The 18,197-nt window shown below is 38.4% G+C and overlaps 1 protein-coding gene across 2 annotated transcripts in view; it reads left to right on the top strand.

The window, feature by feature from the left end:
* DNAJC13 (DnaJ heat shock protein family (Hsp40) member C13) overlaps positions 1 to 18,197 on the top strand; it is a 130,245-nt gene that overhangs the window by 101,543 nt on the left and 10,505 nt on the right. For both annotated transcript variants that reach the window (XM_032630187.1, XM_032630186.1), the window contains 11 exons: positions 2,503 to 2,619; positions 3,768 to 3,945; positions 5,285 to 5,376; positions 6,996 to 7,095; positions 9,262 to 9,336; positions 9,578 to 9,690; positions 14,562 to 14,731; positions 14,891 to 14,933; positions 15,313 to 15,486; positions 17,040 to 17,219; positions 17,654 to 17,794. In XM_032630187.1, the coding sequence (XP_032486078.1) occupies positions 2,503 to 2,619; positions 3,768 to 3,945; positions 5,285 to 5,376; positions 6,996 to 7,095; positions 9,262 to 9,336; positions 9,578 to 9,690; positions 14,562 to 14,731; positions 14,891 to 14,933; positions 15,313 to 15,486; positions 17,040 to 17,219; positions 17,654 to 17,794 (1,383 nt within the window). The remainder of the gene's footprint in view (positions 1 to 2,502; positions 2,620 to 3,767; positions 3,946 to 5,284; positions 5,377 to 6,995; positions 7,096 to 9,261; positions 9,337 to 9,577; positions 9,691 to 14,561; positions 14,732 to 14,890; positions 14,934 to 15,312; positions 15,487 to 17,039; positions 17,220 to 17,653; positions 17,795 to 18,197) is intronic.

Below are 18,197 nucleotides of genomic sequence, written 5' to 3' on the forward strand. Positions count from 1 at the left end.
AAGGGAGAAAAAGTAAGTAGGTAAGTAAGTAAGTAAGAAAGAAAGAAAGAAAAGATAGAAAGAATGAAAGGAAGCAGATAAAATAAAGTAAGATAAAATAAAATAAAGTTATTAAAATAAAAAATAATTATGAAGAAAAAAAAATTTTTAATAAAAAAAAAAAAATGGGCAGACAGAACCCTAGGACAAATGAAAGCAAAGCTATACAGACCGAATCTCACACAGAAGCATACACATACACACTCACAAAAAGAGGAAAAGGGGAAAAAATAATATGTCTTGCTCTCAAAGTCCACCTCCTCAATTTGGGATAATTCGTTGTCTATTCAGGTATTCTACCGATGCAGGGTACATCAGGTTGATTTTGGAGATTTAATCCACTGCTCCTGAGGCTGCTGGGAGAAATATCCCTTTCTCTTCTTTGTTCGCACAGCTCCCGGGGTTCAGCTTTGGATTTGGCCCCGCCTCTGCATGTAGGTCGTCGGAGGGCGTCTGTTGTTCGCTCAGACAGGATGGGGTTAAAGGAGCAGCTGATTCGGCAGCTCTGGCTCACTCAGGCCTGGGGGAGGGAGGGTTACGGATGCGGGGTGAGCCTGTGGCGGCAGAGGCCGGCGTGACGTTGCACCAGCCTGAGGCGCGCCGTGCATTCTCCTGGGGAAGTTGTCCCTGGATCACGGGACCCTGGCAGTGGCAGGCTGCACAGGCTCCCGGGAGGAGAGGTGTGGATAGTGACCCGTGCTTGCACACAGGCTTCTTGGTGGAGGCAGCAGCAGCCTTAGCGTCTCATGCCCGGCTCTGGGGTCCGCGCTGATAGCCACGGTTCGCGCCCTTCTCTGGAGCTCCTTTAAGCAGCTCTCTTAATCCCCTCTCCTTGCTCACCAGGAAACAAAGAGGGAAGGCAAAGTCACTTGCCTCTTCGGCAGCTCCGGACTTTTTCCCGGACTCCCTTCCCAGCTAGTCGTGGTGCACTAACCCCTTCAGGCTGTGTTCACGCTGCCAACCCCAGTCCTCTCCCTGCGCTCCGACCAAAGCCCGAGCCTCAGCTCGCAGCCCTGCCCTCCCCGGTGGGTGAGCAGACAAGCCTCTTGGGCTGGTGAGTGCCGGTCGGCACCGATCCTCTGTGCGGGAATCTTTCCGCTTTGCCCTTCTACCCTTGTTGCTGTGCTCTCCTCCGTGTCTCCGAAGCTCCCCTCCACCGCCACCTGCACTCGCTACCTGCACTCCCCACCCGCGAAGGGGCTTGCTAGTGTGTGGAAACCTTTCCTCCTTCACAGCTCCCTCCCACGGGTGCAGGTCCCATCCCTATTCTTTTGTCTCTGTTTATTCTTTTTTCTTTTGCCCTACCCAGGTACGTGGGGAGTTTCTTGCCTTTTGGGAGGTCTGAGGTCTTCTGCCAGCATTCAGTAGGTGTTCTATAGGAGCAGTTCCACGTGTAGATGTATTCTGATGTATCTAGTTTCAAGGTTTTCTAATAATTTCAAGGATACAAATAATCATGAGGCACAAGCAAAGCAGGGAGAGGTCCTGGGGCATCAGTGCAGCTCCTGTAGTGCTTTCTTGCAATCTTCTCTTCACAAAGACAAATCCACGCAAAATGGAATGATAACCCTCGAGCCCACAGATGGAGACAAGGGGTCTTTGAAGGCGATTCTAAGGCAGCTTCGCATGGAGCAGCATAAGTCGGGATCCTGTAAAGTGTTGTCTCCCTGAGTCACCAGGGAAACCACAGACTTAATCTTGTCGCCCTCAAAGACCTGCTAGTGTTGGAGGGTCTGCTGCAGAGGTGGGGGTGGCTGTGGCTCACCGTGGGGACCTCATCTATTCTTTTACCAGGAGAGAACATCATTCTCTCTTCATTTATTAACCCTTTACAACTTACTATACACTTTTACATATTATTTTAGTCCAACCTAAATTTTGAGTGATTTCCACCTAAATCTTCTTGGGGCTATTTTTTTCCCATTCCTCTTTCCTATCATTTTCTTTGTCCTTAAATGGAAATTCTTCTTGATTTGTCAACCCCTCTACTATTACCTTGCCTTTTTATTCAGAGATCCTGTTTTCCAGCACTTTTCACTTAATGTATTACTTTTTAAAACCAGTCCAAATGTGTTCATTTCTTAGCTCTATCACCCTATATCTGACTGGGCCAAATGTTTGCTGAGCGGATAGAGAAGAGCCACGTGTCATACTTGCTTATGAACACTTCATTGGCTTACCTCAGTGATCTTTTGAAATATTAAAATGAGTTACAATATTGATCTTTGGATTAAGAAGTAATGTAATTCTATGCCTTTTCCAGAGTCTATATTACTGATTACAAACATTAAAATTGCATTGAGTGCTGTGATGTGTATCCCACCACATTTTTCCCTCTGGAAAATGAATGGATCTTTCAAGTTATTTATCTGCTAAGTTATTAAACTGAATATGGATAGATTAATAAACCAGACACTAATGATTCCAATTTACCTCTAACAATCTGTTTTCTTTTTTAAAAAGGGTGACTGTGACAAAACCTATGGATCAGAATTTGTCTACAGTGATCATGCGAAAGAACTTATTGTAGGGGAGATTTTTGTTAGGGTCTATAATGAAGTCCCTACGTTCCCACTCGAGGTAAGCTCTCTACTTTTAATTTTGTCTGACACCTTTGATCATTTGTTATGGAAAGCTACTAGTTTATTCACACTGTATACATTGAAATAATACCTGTTTTTTGCCAAATGCTTTATACTAACTTGGGTGTGTGATGGGGTGACCATTGATAACTTATGATCCTCTTTATTTTGAATGTTAAAGAATTTAATTTTGTGGATTCATGAATAAGAATTTATTCCTTTCCCAGCTGTTTCTGATGTTTTATGCATAATGCTACCCCACTGTATCATGTATATATGCCTTCAGCTTTACTGTTCTCTCGTGGATGTGTAAGGCCATTTACATACTCATTCCATCATGTTGAATATCAAACCACCAGACAGTAGTCTGTCTCTGTCCCATTTTTAGAAGAAAATAAGAAAATAGAGGTGGAAAGCAAAGAGAAGTTTTAGAAGATGACTGGGGTCACACCAGGTCATCTCTTGTGATGATCCCAAATCACTTCTGGAAGCAAATGATCTTCTTTTCCTTCCGTAGTGCTTGGAAATCATGTAGGAAATTTTTGTTGTAGTTTTTTTTGGAGGGGTGGCAAAGAGAATTTGTTGGTTGATTGGTTTGTAAGGAAGAAAGAAGTGAGGCTATTTCTCTAAAGCAAAGAGTTTGCTCTTGGAAAAAAAAAGAATTTACTAAACTGTAACATTTACTATTTATCACAGAATAATATCTATAAATAGCTGCTAAGCAGAATGAGTTCAGTGATTTGTGAAATGTCTTTGAAAACTGTCTTTTGAATTTATAATCTAAATATATATAATTTTTAAATATAAAACTATAACCAAATTGTAGAAGTTACATATCATACTATCAATACCTTGGTAAAGGGAAGACATACTCATCTCAGAATTGTTATACTGAGATACTGATGGGAGTATATCAAATCTCTAATGGATTTGGACAAAAATGTTAAACACTTCCTAATGCAATTGGGTTTTGTCCCCTTTCTCCCCCTCTCCCCACTTAATCCATAGGTATATTCATGTGTATGTATAATTTAATCACTTTCATGGCTTGAAGTATTTTGTTGTTGTTTTCTCTGCTGTGGAGTCTTTGTTATAGGTTATTTCTAAGGGCACACTCGTTTTTAAATATTTTTCCACTCAACTTAGGTTCCAAAAGCATTTGCTGCAAGTCTCTTGGATTATATAGGCTCCCAGGCCCAGTACCTCCACACATTCATGGCTATCACTCATTCTGCAAAAGTGGAGTCAGAGCAACATGGAGACCGCTTGCCAAGAGTGGAAATGGCTTTGGAGGCTCTGAGAAATGTTATAAAATATAATCCAGGTGTGTGACTATACCCTTGATGAATAAGATCCTACAATGGAAGAGCCCAAAAATTCCAGTTCTCAATTTTACCAGAGAAATGCAGGAAAAATTGTACTTGATTATAATGTTATACTTTGTATAACATTAAGAGGAATTGACCCCATAGTATTTTTACCTCTAAATAATAGTCTGGAAAGAGGTCAGGTCACCATGCTTAGAATTCGTATCTTTAAGAGCATATGACTTTCAATGAGTTGAAAAGGCAGAGTAGCTTGCTAGTGTAAAATATCACATTGATGACATAAATTGACATACCAAGTATCAATATAAGGGCTTAAATTAGATTTATTTATTAGGTGATCTCATTTTTGTGTCTTCTGGTCCCTAACACAATGCCATGTTTTTGAAAAACTGCCTGAAGTTTTTGGTGTATAAAAACTGAAATAGTAAAGTGAGAATTGTCATTTTTAAAACATCTTTAAGAAGGACATTTCCAAGAACATTATCACTCTTGCCTGACTTCAGGGAGATGGATGGGTGAAAATCTGAAAGCTTCTTCCAATTCGAACTTTGATAACAAGTATAGAATATAAAACCTAAAACAATATATATTCAGTTTAAGTTACATGAAGACCTCAAATCTTTTTTATTAACACTTAATATTATCTTTCATGTACTTCTTTGCTCTTTTTACTATGTATTACAGTAATACATTATTCAAATAAAATAACCAACAATAATTAAATATTTAAGAAAATAAGTCATTCCCATGGTATATATACATGGGGATGTTTTTAAAGGCAGTATTGTAAAATCTGAAGAAAACTTCATTTCTTATTGTTTGGAGTTGACATATTAGGTACAAAGGAATTGCAGTAAAGCTGGCTATTGATTTGGCACCTTCTTGTTATAATGTAGTTCTCAAGTGGCAGGGTTCTAACTCAGTCTTAATTAAAAGCCAGATGATGTCACACTCTCCCCAAATGTAATTAGGCTGACTCTAATTACTGTAGCTCTATAGTCTTGAGGTAAAGAGTAAAAATACCACCTTACACTTAATTTTTGAGTTGTATTTGGATTGTGTGTTTGATAAATTTCTTGCTTTTAGCCTGTGGGTTAACTAGGGGTGGGGATGGAAATGAAGACAAAACAAACCTAAGATAGTCTAATATCATTTAACTTCTTAAGATTTACTGCTCCTTGTGATACTTCACTCACTTTGTGTCACAAACGTTAAGAAAAGTTTACCAGAGACTTATAATTGACAGTAAACAAAATGTATATCAGTTTCCTAAAGGTGGATAATTTAGAACATCTCTTGGAAATAAAAATTAAACATTTTATTTTTACTTCCTAGGCTCTGAAAGTGAATGCATTGGGCACTTTAAGTTAATATTTTCTCTTCTTCGAGTCCATGGAGCTGGTCAAGTCCAGCAGTTGGCTTTAGAGGTAAAAGAATTTTGTACTAAAGCATGTTGTCTTTCCTACAACTTACTATACATGGTTTGATCCTTGATTAATCATCATCTAAAGTTGAATGGAAGTTTGCATGTGGTTTTTTTCACTTTTCCTATTAAGCCAAGTGAATATGTTTTTAAAATTTGAATTAATATGCTCATTTTGAAGAGCAAGTATTGTACAGTGTTCAAGGTACTTTCCCTCTGTGGTCATCGTCTGTCATGCATTAGAACTTGGGATGCATTTGTACAGTGTCATGTGGCGTGAGTTAAAGAATGGGCTTTACTTGGGAAGCTTGGAAGCCACAGATCAACAAGAAAAGGAGGCAGGATTTCCCAGATCTCTCAGTGTCCCCACAGAGAGACATGTTGAGACCAGGGCACTGTGCTGGCTGCACACTGTGGGTTTGTGTTCCCTCCCCCTAAGTTGCTCTCCCTTCTTATGGTCTGGTACAAAAGCAACCTTTCCAGTGAGGGTGACAGACAGACACCTGGTATGTTACGTTGTTTACAGGAGCTGTCTAGGAAAGGCAGCTGCCCAGAACCTGTGGGCCTTGACGGTCCAAGAGTGGTTGGAGGCCCCTCCTTCAGGAGAATGAAATCATTGGTCCCACGGGAAGCTGTTTGGGTGGAGCCTTTTCCTCTGGGAGAAGCAGGAAGACCCTGGTCACAGGGGACTCCTTGTCCAGGCAACCTAGAGTGAGCTCCCAGGGTCTTTTTTCAGATGATCCTGACTATTATAACACACGATTTATTATGAAGAACACCAAATTCAACACTGTGGTAACAGGTTAATGAGTACTTTATGAATGATTAAGTGTTCTTAGATTGCAGTTTGGTTTAAAAAAGATGTTTAATAAAATAATAAATGTTAAATTGTTCAAAAACCTTAGCAAGCGTGTTCTTTAAATTGAAAAGCATGCTTCTCCACTTAATTCCTTCAAGTATCTTGTAACTCTTTAAATAAGCATTATTAAATCTAGGATATTTTGCTTTGAGATGCTGACCACATAGTTCAAGTTAAGTGACATTGATCTTTAGATCAATGTATATAATAAGTTAGACTTAAAAGGTCATCCTCTTTGAAAGAAAAACATGCGTATTTCTGTATAATGGAAAGATAGACCTAATCTGTTGTGCTGGGCACTGAAGACATTTACTTTCTCCCTCTAAAAGAAAAAGTCCCAGTAGTAAAGATGATTATCTTCCTAATCACTTGCCACCCCAAATCTACAATTGGAAAGCACTACAGTGTACACCATAGTTCTAGAGCATGAACTGGTGTAGAATTGAAGCCTTCTTATAAGCCTCAAGATTGTGAATGGGTGCTAAAATATTTGTTTAGATGATTATATTTAATTCTTACCTCTAAATTAATAGAAAGCTAATGTATATAATATATGCATTAGCATTAACATTTTTTATTGTCAAAAGAACAGGCCAATCTTTTAAAATTAAACCCTTGCCTAAAAACGAAATATATTGTCCTCCAAACATTTTTCTCACTTTGGTAAAGCCTTTAAGTTTATTTAGGTCTGACTAATTTGACTTAATTTGTTTAGGTCCAAAATTATTTCCAGAACTCTTAACATCCTATTGATTAATTTTCAGGTTGTGAATATAGTGACGTCTAACCAAGACTGTGTCAACAATATTGCTGAATCAATGGTTTTGTCCAATTTATTGGCTCTTCTACATTCTTTGCCATCAAGTACGTATATTCACTGGAATTTTTGAAACAACAGTACAGTCAGCCCATTGAGGGGAGCAGTTACACAGATGATACAAAACCTCTGACACAGTGTTATCCGTGTTTTGTTTTGGAATATTTTAAGTGGTATTCTTTTTTTTTTTTTTTTGTGGTACGCGGGCCTCTCACCGTTGTGGCCTCTCCCGTTGCGGAGCACAGGCTCCGGATACGCAGGCTCAGCGGCCATGGCTCATGGGCCCAGCCACTCTGCGGCATGTGGGATCCTCCCGGACCGGGGCATGAACCTGTGTCCCCTGCATCGGCAGGCGGACTCTCAACCACTGCGCCACCAGGGAAGCCCTAAGTGGTATTCTTTATATTAGATGTGTCTTTCTAATTATATTTTTACATAAGTTAATTATTTTGCATTTCTCATATCAAAAGTTGAAAGAGGTAAGAGAGATCCAAAAGCAAAAGGAAAATAATCTAGGATTTTCAATTTGTTGAGTATAAGCTACACATGAGTAATTGAGAATTGACTAATATTCCATGGTTTATTAAAAAAAAACACACACACACAGTTGATCTTGGATGATAGGAAAAAATACTTAAGATAAAAATCACCTTGTGTTAGCTTAAAGTTCAACCCTGCATTATTTGTCCTTTACTGATTTGATGCTGATAGCAACTGTTACCACCAAATGATATCAGTTTTTTAAAATACACCAACCTGATTTCTTGAATACAGCCTGTAATAATATAGATTCCTTACAAACTGTACAGTCTTCTAGCATAAGTGCTAGGATCAACCTTGAGATTGCTTTTCAAAGGCAATTGGCGATACTAAGTCCAACTTTGCCACTTAACTGTCAGCAGACATTGCTCAGTTGGCTTTGCTAGCCCCTTGGAAGTCATGTTAATCTTGACTTCACACCTGTTCACCTCCTTGAGAGCAGCAACCTGTCGCATTTGTTTTATGCCCCAGTGCCTTGCACGTGTTAGGGTCAGTGAATTGAGTGGAGTTCAGTTTCCATTGAATATTTTTGTTTTCTTTAATGACGTTTGAAATAGCTCTTTAAAATGACAACTTTTAAAAGTCATTCACAGATTATTTTTTATCATCCCTACAACCTTAGTTGGTTTTTCTTTTTTTTTAGTTTTTAACAGCTTTACGAGGCTTCAAACAATGCAAAATTAAACTGATTGATGAAGTGAAGAATGTTACAGAAGTCATAACTTGAAAGTTATTTTATATTCATATCGGATTTATATAGTCCAGTCATTATTTTAATCTTACCGGTAAAATAGCTGACATCAAGATATCTCAGCCTACTCTGCTATCATTTATATTTTAGACTAAATTATCTTTAACTGTTTGCTAAGGGACATTAAAAACATAAAATGTTAACTTCCTCTAACCCCTCCAAAGACTTGTTTTCCTTTGAAACTATGGTTAGAACAGTGGTAGGTTTTCAATGAAGTACTGTTGCTTCTCTTAAAAATCTGCTTTTGAGTGTTTTTTCTCCTGCCTGTTAACTTAGCTCATTCTGGCTACCATCCTTTGTTGTTTTAGTCTCAGCCTAATACTTGGCAGCCTTCACCCTCTTTGCCAACTCTTTACTCCTTTGGTCACCTGTCTGTTGTTGCCATTTTGACTTTAGAAAAGTCCAGTAGCTGAGTCTACTTCAATGACAAGGGTGAGAAGCGCACAGACTATGTGCAGAAGGATGCTATTGTGTCTTAGATTGGAACAGTGTCTTGCAACTGTTACTTCCTACTCATTTCTCTAAGATACTAGCACCACATAAAAATTGTAGATCCCTGAATAGAGTGTTCTCAGGGTGTCAGGAGGTGAGAAGATTTTGTTTGCACAGTGAACAGTGAGGTAGCAAGACAGTATGGCATAGTGGTTATGAGTATGGATTTTGGAAGTCAGACTTCTATAAACTTCTATATACCTCAGTGGTATAGTGAGCTGTATCTCTCACTAGCTATGAATCCATGGGTTGGTCAAACTGGGTCTCAGCTTCCTCACTCATGGAGGCCACAATTCCTGTCTTGCTGGTTACTGTGAAGATGTAAGTATAATACCCTGTGTAGAACACCTAGTTCAGTGCCTGGCACTGGTGCCCAGTAAATGTAAGCTAATGTGATGATACATTCCTTGAAATGTCTTTTACTTTGCAGGTCGTCAGCTTGTTCTGGAAACTCTTTATGCTTTGACATCAAATACAAAAATAATCAAAGAAGCAATGGCAAAAGGTAATGTATGGAGTGCTTTCTCATCCAGTCATGCTCAGTAATGGTGAGGCTTATTTTGAGCTGCTTTGTATAGTCTGATAAACTAGAAGAATGCTTTGGAAGGCTTACAGTTTAAAAAAAAACCAAACTGCATTGAGTTGAAACAAGGTTGAAAATGAATTCTACTATGATTCTATGATTAGAAAAGTCATTTTTTTTTTTTATTTAGAGTATAAACACTAATTCTTTCTTTCCTTCACAGGAGCTTTGATTTATTTACTAGACATGTTCTGCAATTCAACACATCCACAGGTTCGAGCCCAGACAGCTGAACTTTTTGCTAAAATGACAGCAGATAAACTAATAGGTCCAAAGGTGAGCACAAAATGGGTTCTTAGAAAGAAATTATTAAAGCTCTGTAACTTTGATAACGGCTTTCATGAGGGTTACCAAAGTCCGAGATGGTGAGGAAATAATGTGAAAGTTGGAAGATCGACATATCTGAAATTATTCCTATATATTACTAGTTAGAGAAAAATTATAGTCGGCAAAGCCTGCACTAGAATTGAGAAGTCTTAAGAGAGTATTTGAATTATGGTGATAAAACTGTTCATCTCCCTTGAAGAAAGAACAAAAGTATATTTAAGTTATGACGGCTGATACGTTAGGTTAGACTTTCACACTTCGAGGATTGGCCTGTGGAGGTAGCTTGTGAAGGAGATACACCCCACACCTGTATTAGTTAAAGCCATATAGCACGTGAGTGTAAGGCACCTTTGCTTCTCCTCTCTGCAGGGAGATCTCTCATTAAGAATCTGGAGCTAATAAGATGATCTCTGGAACCATGGTCCAATTTGCAGAGCAGGAACCTGTTAGAACAGCACTTCTAAATAGAATTGCATTCAGACACAGGTGTAATCAAAGTCCCCTTCTTCTGTTATTAAATCAGTTTCACATGAAGTAATGCTCACTGAAGCCAGCCCAGATATGAAATAAAGGCTCCTGAGCCCCCACTTCCAGAGTGTTAGGTTTTACTTTACATCAGTAAAACACATTAGATTTAGTTGTTTTTTTTTCCTTGTCTGATCTCCTGAGAATCTGTCACAGGACCTGGAACAGTTTTACTTTGGGAATATGGTTAATAGTCTGTCATCAACAGGGTTGACAGGATAAGGGCGATTGCATTTGGATACCTATAGCAAGGGTCCATAAAATCATGAACATCGATTTTTAAAAAAAAATTTTTGGCCACACCATGCACGGCATTTGGGATCTTAGTTCCCCGACCAGGGATCTAACCCGTGCCCTCTGCATTGGAAGGCAGAATCTTAACCACTGGACTGCCAGGGAAGTCCATGAATATTGATATTTAATATTGAGTTTTCTTAAAGCTAGAGTTGGGTAGCACATAATTATAATGTCTAATATTACATGTTTTAAATAATGTTTTAGATATTTAAAATAAATATGTACTAGAATTGATTTTTGAGCGCTTCAGTAATTTTTTGACCTTTGAAATACATGAGGGACAAATTTTACCAAGGTGAATATATTTACACTTAAATTTTCTGTATAGGAAAAATATAAGTGTCAGCTCCTTAATTGAATGATTTGCAGCAAGAGATTCTAGAACTGGGGTCAGTAAACTTATTTTCCTTTTTGGTAACAACTTTATTGAGATAATAATTGACATGCCATACAAGTCACACATATGAAGTATACAGTTCATTGGTTTGGGCAACAACAATCAATTTTAGAAACATTTTCATCAACCCAGGAAAAAAACCCATTCCCTTTAGCAGTCACTTCCCATTCACCTTCCCCTTAGCACCTGGCAACCACTAACCTACTTTCTGTCTCTATAGATTTGCCTATTCTGAGCATTTCACGTAAATGGAATCATATGTGTCTTCTGTGGCTGGCTTCTGTCACTTAGCATAATGCTTTCAAGATTCCTCCATGTTGTAGCATGTGTCAGTACTTCCTTCCTTTTTATTGCCAAATAATATTCCATTGTATACATATACCACATTTGTTTTTCCATTTATCATTTGAAAATGGACATGTGGATTATTGCTTTTTGGCTATTCTGAGTGAGGCTACTGTGAACACATGTATACCAGTTTTTGTGTGGCTATGTATTTTATTTCTCTGAGAGTAGAATTTCTGGATCATATGGTAACACTATTTTAAACTTTTCAAGGAATTATCAGACTGTTTTCCACAGTGGCTGCACCATTTTACATTCCCACCAGTGATGTGTGAGGATTCTGATTTCTCCACCTCTTCTCTGACACTTGTTATACTGGGTGGGCCAAAAGGTTCGTTCAATTTTTTCCATAAGATGGCTCTAGTAGCACTTAGCTGTCTTTAACTTGATTCAAAACAATTTTGTTAGATTGAATGTGACAGCTGTCATATCAGCGTGCATTTAAAAAAAGACTTAATCAATATTGGTTAAGTTTTGTGTAGCCATTTTAATATTGAACATTGTCGGCATATTATGCTTTATTATTTCAAGAAAGGTAAAAATGCAACTGAAACGCACAAAAAGATTTTTGCAGTGTATGGAGAAGGTGCTGTGACTGCTGGAACGTGTCAAAAACGGTTTGAGAAGTTTTGTGCTGGAGATTTCTTACTGAACGATGCTCCACGGTCAGGTAGACCAGTTGAAGTTGATAGCGATAAAATCGAAACAATAATTGAGAACAATCAATGTTATTACCACGCAGGAGATAGCCGACATACTCAAAATATCCAAATCAAGCTCTGAAAATCATTTGCACCAGCTTGGTTATGTGAATCGCTTTGATGCTTGGATTCCACATTAGGTTAAGCAAGAAAAGCCTTCTTGGGGCTTCCCTGGCGGCGCAGTGGTTGAGAGTCTGCCTGCCAATGCAGGGGACGTGGGCTCGTGCCCCGGTCCGGGAAGCTCCCACATGCCGCGGAGCGGCTGGGCCCGTGGGCCATGGCCGCTGGGCCTGCGCGTCCAGAGCCTGTGCTCCACAGCGGGAGAGGCCACAGCAGTGAGAGGCCCGCGTACTGCAAGGAAAGAAAGAAAAAAAAAGCCCTCTTGACCGTATTTTCTCATGCAATTCTCTATTGAAACGTAATGAAAACGTTTCGTTTTTAAAACAAGTTGTGACGGGCAACAAAAAGTGGATACTGTACAACAGTGTGGAATGGAAGAGGTTGTGGGGCAAGCGAAATGAACCACCAGCAACCACACCAAAGGCCGGTCTTCATCCAAAGAAGGTGGTGTTGTGTATATGGTGGGATTGGAAGGGAGTTCTCTATTATGAGCTCCTTCCAGAAAACCAGACAATTAATTCCAACAAGTACTGTTCCCAGTTAGACCAACTGAAAGCAGTACTCCATGAAAAGCGTCCAGAATTAGTCAACAGAAAACACATAATCTTCCATCAGGATAACGTAAGACCACGTGTGTCTTTGACGACCGGGCAAAAACTGTTACAGCTTGGCTGGGAAGTTCTGATTTATCTGCCGTATGCACCAGACATTGCACCTTAGGATTTCCATTTATTTCAGTCTTTACAAAGTTCTCTTAATGGAAAAAATTTCGTTTCCCTGGAAGACTGAAAAATGTACCTGGAACAGTTATTTGCTCAAAAAGATAAGTTTTGGGAAGATGGAATTATGAAGTTGCCTGAAAAATGGCAGAAGGTAGTGGAATAAAAGGGTGAATATGTTGTTCGATAAAGTTCTTGGTGAAAATGAAAAATGTGTCTTTTATTTTTACTTAAAAAACTGAAGGCACTTTTTGGCCCACCCAATATATCTTTGTTGAGTATAGTCATCCTAGTGGGTATGAAGTGTTATCTCAGGGTTTTGGTTTGCATTTTCCTGGTGCCTAATGATGTTGAATGTCTTTTCATGTGCTTAAGTGGCCATTTGTACATCTCTTTTAGAGAAATGTCTGTTCACATCCTTTGCTCATATTTTAATTGGGTTGTCTTTTTACTATTGAGTTGTAATTGTCCTTTATATATTTTGGATACCAGTCCCTTATCAGATATATGATTTCAAATATTTTCTCCCATTTTGTGGATGTCTTTCCACTTTACTGATGGGGTCTTTTTTAAATTTTGATGAAGTCCATACTATCTTTGTTGTTGTTGTAGCTTGTGCTTTTAATGTCATATATAAGAAGCCATTATCTAATCCAAGTTTACAAAGATCTATGCCTGTATTTTTTCCCAAGAGTTTTATAGTTTTAACTCTTGTATTTATGTCTTAGATCCATTTGACCCAGAAAAGTGACACACATCCTGTTTTGTGGATGCTCTCTATCATGTAACTGACAGTGTTTCCTTTAGTTCATTAGCTGCTAGGAGTTCAGGGCTAAATTTGTAATATATTGCTTGCAATTTTACAGAGCTTTTGATGTTTCCTTTGTGTACTGACTTTCTATTAGTCTCATTCATTCAAGTAAGAATCTGAATGAGTATACTCAGAGTATACACTGAATGAGATATTCATTCAAGTATCTGCTTGTGCCAGGGGCTGAAAATACAGCGATAGCAAGACAGACTTGGCCAGGGAAGTTTTCTATAAGATGAGATTTGAACACAGACTTGAATGACACAAAGGAGGGAAAACTATGTGAGGACCTGAGGGAAAAACTTATCTTTCCAACCTTCATTTTCCCTTTGTCCTTATGCCTCAGACTAATTTTCAGTTTGTGTGTATGTGTGTGTTGGATATATTTTTTAAGCTGTTTTTTAAATCCTTTCTGGAAAAAGGCACAGTATAATGTAAAACATAATATAGCAAAATAAATGCACTAAAGAATACTTGTACGACACAAAGGTAGCATGAGAAAAATTTGTGAGGGTGTGGGGTGTGGGAGGGGTGGAGGGACAGGGCAGCTAAGGGCCTTCTGGGAAGAGGGAACAGCATGTGCAGGGCAGGATCTGGCAGAGTGGTGTGCTCTGGGAACTTCACACACCACTGGTGCTGAATTTCTTAATGTTTCTTAAATTTGAGGAGGAGAGAGGAAATGAACCTGGATAGGTAAGTAGTAGCAGGTCGTAGTGAGTCTTGTTACCTTTGCATAAACCAAGGTTTATCTGTTCTCTCAGTCCAGAATTTTTGGATGATAGTTGTGGCCCATATCAGCCATAACACAAATTACAGCAACATTCTATCTTAGAGAAATGTAAAGCAGACCAAATATTGAGATGTTTCCAATAGGTCTTTTTTCTTTCTCAAACCTCCTCATCTAGGTTCGAATTACATTGATGAAATTTCTCCCGAGTGTTTTTATGGATGCCATGAGAGACAACCCTGAAGCTGCCGTCCATATTTTTGAAGGAACTCATGAAAATCCTGAGTTAATTTGGAATGACAGCTCCAGAGATAAAGTGTCCATGACAGTTAGAGAAATGGTGCTCGAGTAAGTCAAGAGACACGCAGTAACTTAGGGCCTTCAGGTGGGGTCACCGGGCAGGCAGGCATGCCTCACGTCTGTCACCTCTCTAAGGCTTACTCTACATGCATGAAAGTGTGTCTTGTGACTGAAGTTTGATGTCCTTTCCCCTTTTTTTTTCCCAAGGCACTTTAAAAATCAGCAAGACAACCCTGATGTAAACTGGAAGGTAAAGTATACTTTTATTCAGAGGAAGGAATTCTACATTTTACTGTAAATTTTTGTTTTTTTTTTTTAAATTCCTGATGAGTGAGTTTAATGCCAACCTTTTAGATACTTTGTCATTAAGAAACTTAGGTCTTCCCCTTGAAAATAAGGTTTTAAACATAAAAGTAGGAATACTCACTTTCAGAGTAAGTAATTTAATCAAAGGACTTTTTCTGAATTTTGTTAAGAGAAAATAAAACAATAATTTTGATTTGATTATATTAATGACTGTTTAAGGACTAGTTAATTTCATAACGATTTCTTGAATAGGGTTTTTATTTCTTGCTTAATGTACAACTAATGATGAGTAAGTGACTTGACTATTCTTTCTCTATTTAAAGTTGCCTGAGGATTTTGCTGTGGTGTTTGCAGAAGCAGAAGGTGAACTTGCTGTTGGAGGAGTTTTCTTGAGAATCTTTATTGCACAGCCAGCTTGGGTTCTAAGAAAGCCTAGAGAATTTCTTATTGCACTGCTAGAAAAGTTAACTGAGCTCCTGGAGAAGAACAATCCTCATGTAAGCTTTAGCTGTCAGCCAGACATTTCGTATAGTTTGCTAAACATGTTGATAGTGTTTCTGTTAAAACACCATCCTCGTTGACCATACATTAAGAATTGGCTACCTCTTTCAATGTAGCAGCCACCCTTAAATTCACATATGCCTTGTCAAAAGTGAAACTTCTTGGTAAAAGTTGGAGTTATGTATATTGAGAGGATGCTATTTCTAACAATTATAGTAGCTCTGAAAGGTTTCTGCCATCCCATTTCCAGTGATTGTATGGTTTTAAGGAGAAACCTAAATGTGCAGTGTAGAAACCTAAATGGAAGTGTGTCCTGCTAGGGCATGTTCTTCACTTAGCTTGCCATAGATGGCAGGAATGACCCTACTTAAAAAAATTGACAGGGGAGTCTTAACTACATGGGTGAACCCTGTACCTATGCTCAAAGCTAAAGGCTAGCAGGAAAGCAGGAGTGAGTAGGAAAGTAGACTTGGTCTTTGCTTGGCAAGTCATAAACCCTGATGTAATATAAGCTTTTGTTATTTGAACTCGTATATTGAAAATAATTGAGGTACATAATTAATTAAACAAGCTGGCTATAGAGGTGATTAAGAGCCCGATCTGTGTTAGATGGTCCTGGACCCCAGTACCAGCCCCACCAGTGACTAGCTCTGTGACCTGGAGTAATGCCTCATGATTCTGCCTCAGTTACCTCATAGAAAGGTAACAGCATCTGCCCCTAAGGCTGAAGTTTTCATGAGTTTTGATAAATGTGGAGTACTTGGTATAATGTCAGGTACTTAGAAATCATTAGTTACTATCATTAGCTTTGCAAGACTTCAAAAAAAAATTAACATTACGTTAGATATTTACATATGTCTTTCTATAGTCACATTTTCTCTTTACTAGGATTTTTACTACATATATAGTTTGCTTAAAAAATGAAATCCTCAGAAAGGAGAAACTTGGAAACAGAAAAACGTATAACATTTTCCTTCTATATTGCTTTCTTATTCGGTGCATCCCAGCTTCCATGTTTATTTAAGACATGTTATGTTATGGATATATATGTTTGCATATAATGGTATAAGCTACAGGTCTTTGCAATCCATTTTCCACAATAGAAAGTGCATTATGGCAGCCAGACATGTTAATTAGTAGGATTTTTAATAGAACTGGGGAAAACATTTTCGCTAGTTCTTCATTCTCCTGAATTACTGATGTTCTTTGATATTGGCATTTCTATAACATCTGAAAATTTCTAGTAATATCTTTTGAGAGATGATTTCTTAATAGACATCTCTTTTATCTGCAGTAGAAATGAGATGTGGAATAGAAATGCCCAGAGAAAGGCTGCTTAGATTAATGTATCACATTCTTAAAGTCTTTTAAATTCATGCCTTTGTCAAGATGGGGAAGTTTGTTGTTCTTTTAGGATTTAGGGATCACTTTTAAGTATCAGCACTTAGAACTTGTGGGCCCTTAGTAACACCAAATAATTACCAAGGATGTTTAGGACTTCATCAGTATTTTACAGCTTGCTTGTTTGTTTGTTTTATACCCTCTCCAGGGAGAAACTCTGGAAACTTTGACAATGGCAACAGTATGCCTCTTCAATGCACAGCCTCAGCTGGCTGATCAGGTCCCACCATTGGGCCATCTTCCCAAAGTTATCCAGGCGATGAATCATAGGAACAATGCCATTCCTAAGAGTGCCATTCGAGTTATTCATGCTCTGTCTGAAAACGAGGTATTGATGAATCCATTTAGTAGCTTATAGCTCTAGAATTTATCTGTGCTCCCTCTTCCTGACTAATGTACATTGAAGTATAAATCCCCTTCCTACCATGTGCCTTAATCCATATGAGCCTCATGGTATTGTAACAATTCTTAAACTGGTTTAAATGATCTGATTAATAGGAGACTGAATTTGACTTAGTTCATTATTAAACTTGAGCTGAAGGGACTTCCCTGGTGGTCCAATGGTTAAGACTTGGCACTTCCACTGCAGGGAACATGGGTTCAATCCCTGGTCGGGGAACTAAGGGATTTTTGGCATGGCACGGCCCAAAAGCAAAAAAAAACTTGAACTGAATGTAGGTTTTTCATATATTATTGTGGTATTTACCTTGTTACATAAAATATTGCTAGTCTACAAGTAACCTTCTCTTTTTGGGCACTTAGCTGTGTGTTCGAGCCATGGCATCTTTGGAGACGATTGGCCCACTGATAAATGGAATGAAAAAGAGACCAGATACTGTTGGTCTAGCCTGTGAAGCAATTAACCGAATGTTTCAGAAGGAGCAGAGTGAATTAGTAGCACAAGTAAGTGACTTTCTAGATTTCTATTTTAGGGAAGGCAACATACCAAACAAATAGATTTTCACTTACTTAGCACTGATTTTGGTTTCCCTGACTTGACAGAGAGGTAACTTGTGAATTTGTGCATGTGTAATTTTATATTTTATACACACACACACACACACACACACACACAGGCACATGTATATATACACACAGAAAAGGTGGGCCAGCTACCCAAAATCCTACCAATATCAAAGTACTTTTGTGATGTCTGAATTTTAAATTTTGGTTATTTACTAAGCATTTATCCTTAACTTGCTTTGTAAAATTTATTTTATCCTTTTTGGAAAGATTGATTCTGTTTATTCATTCCTTTGTTTCTTTTAAGTCATGTTCAAAAAACATGCCAACTTTTTTATAGTCC

This window comes from Phocoena sinus, chromosome 4, assembly GCF_008692025.1.
Source record: "Phocoena sinus isolate mPhoSin1 chromosome 4, mPhoSin1.pri, whole genome shotgun sequence".
NCBI classification, from domain to species: Eukaryota; Metazoa; Chordata; class Mammalia; order Artiodactyla; family Phocoenidae; genus Phocoena; species Phocoena sinus.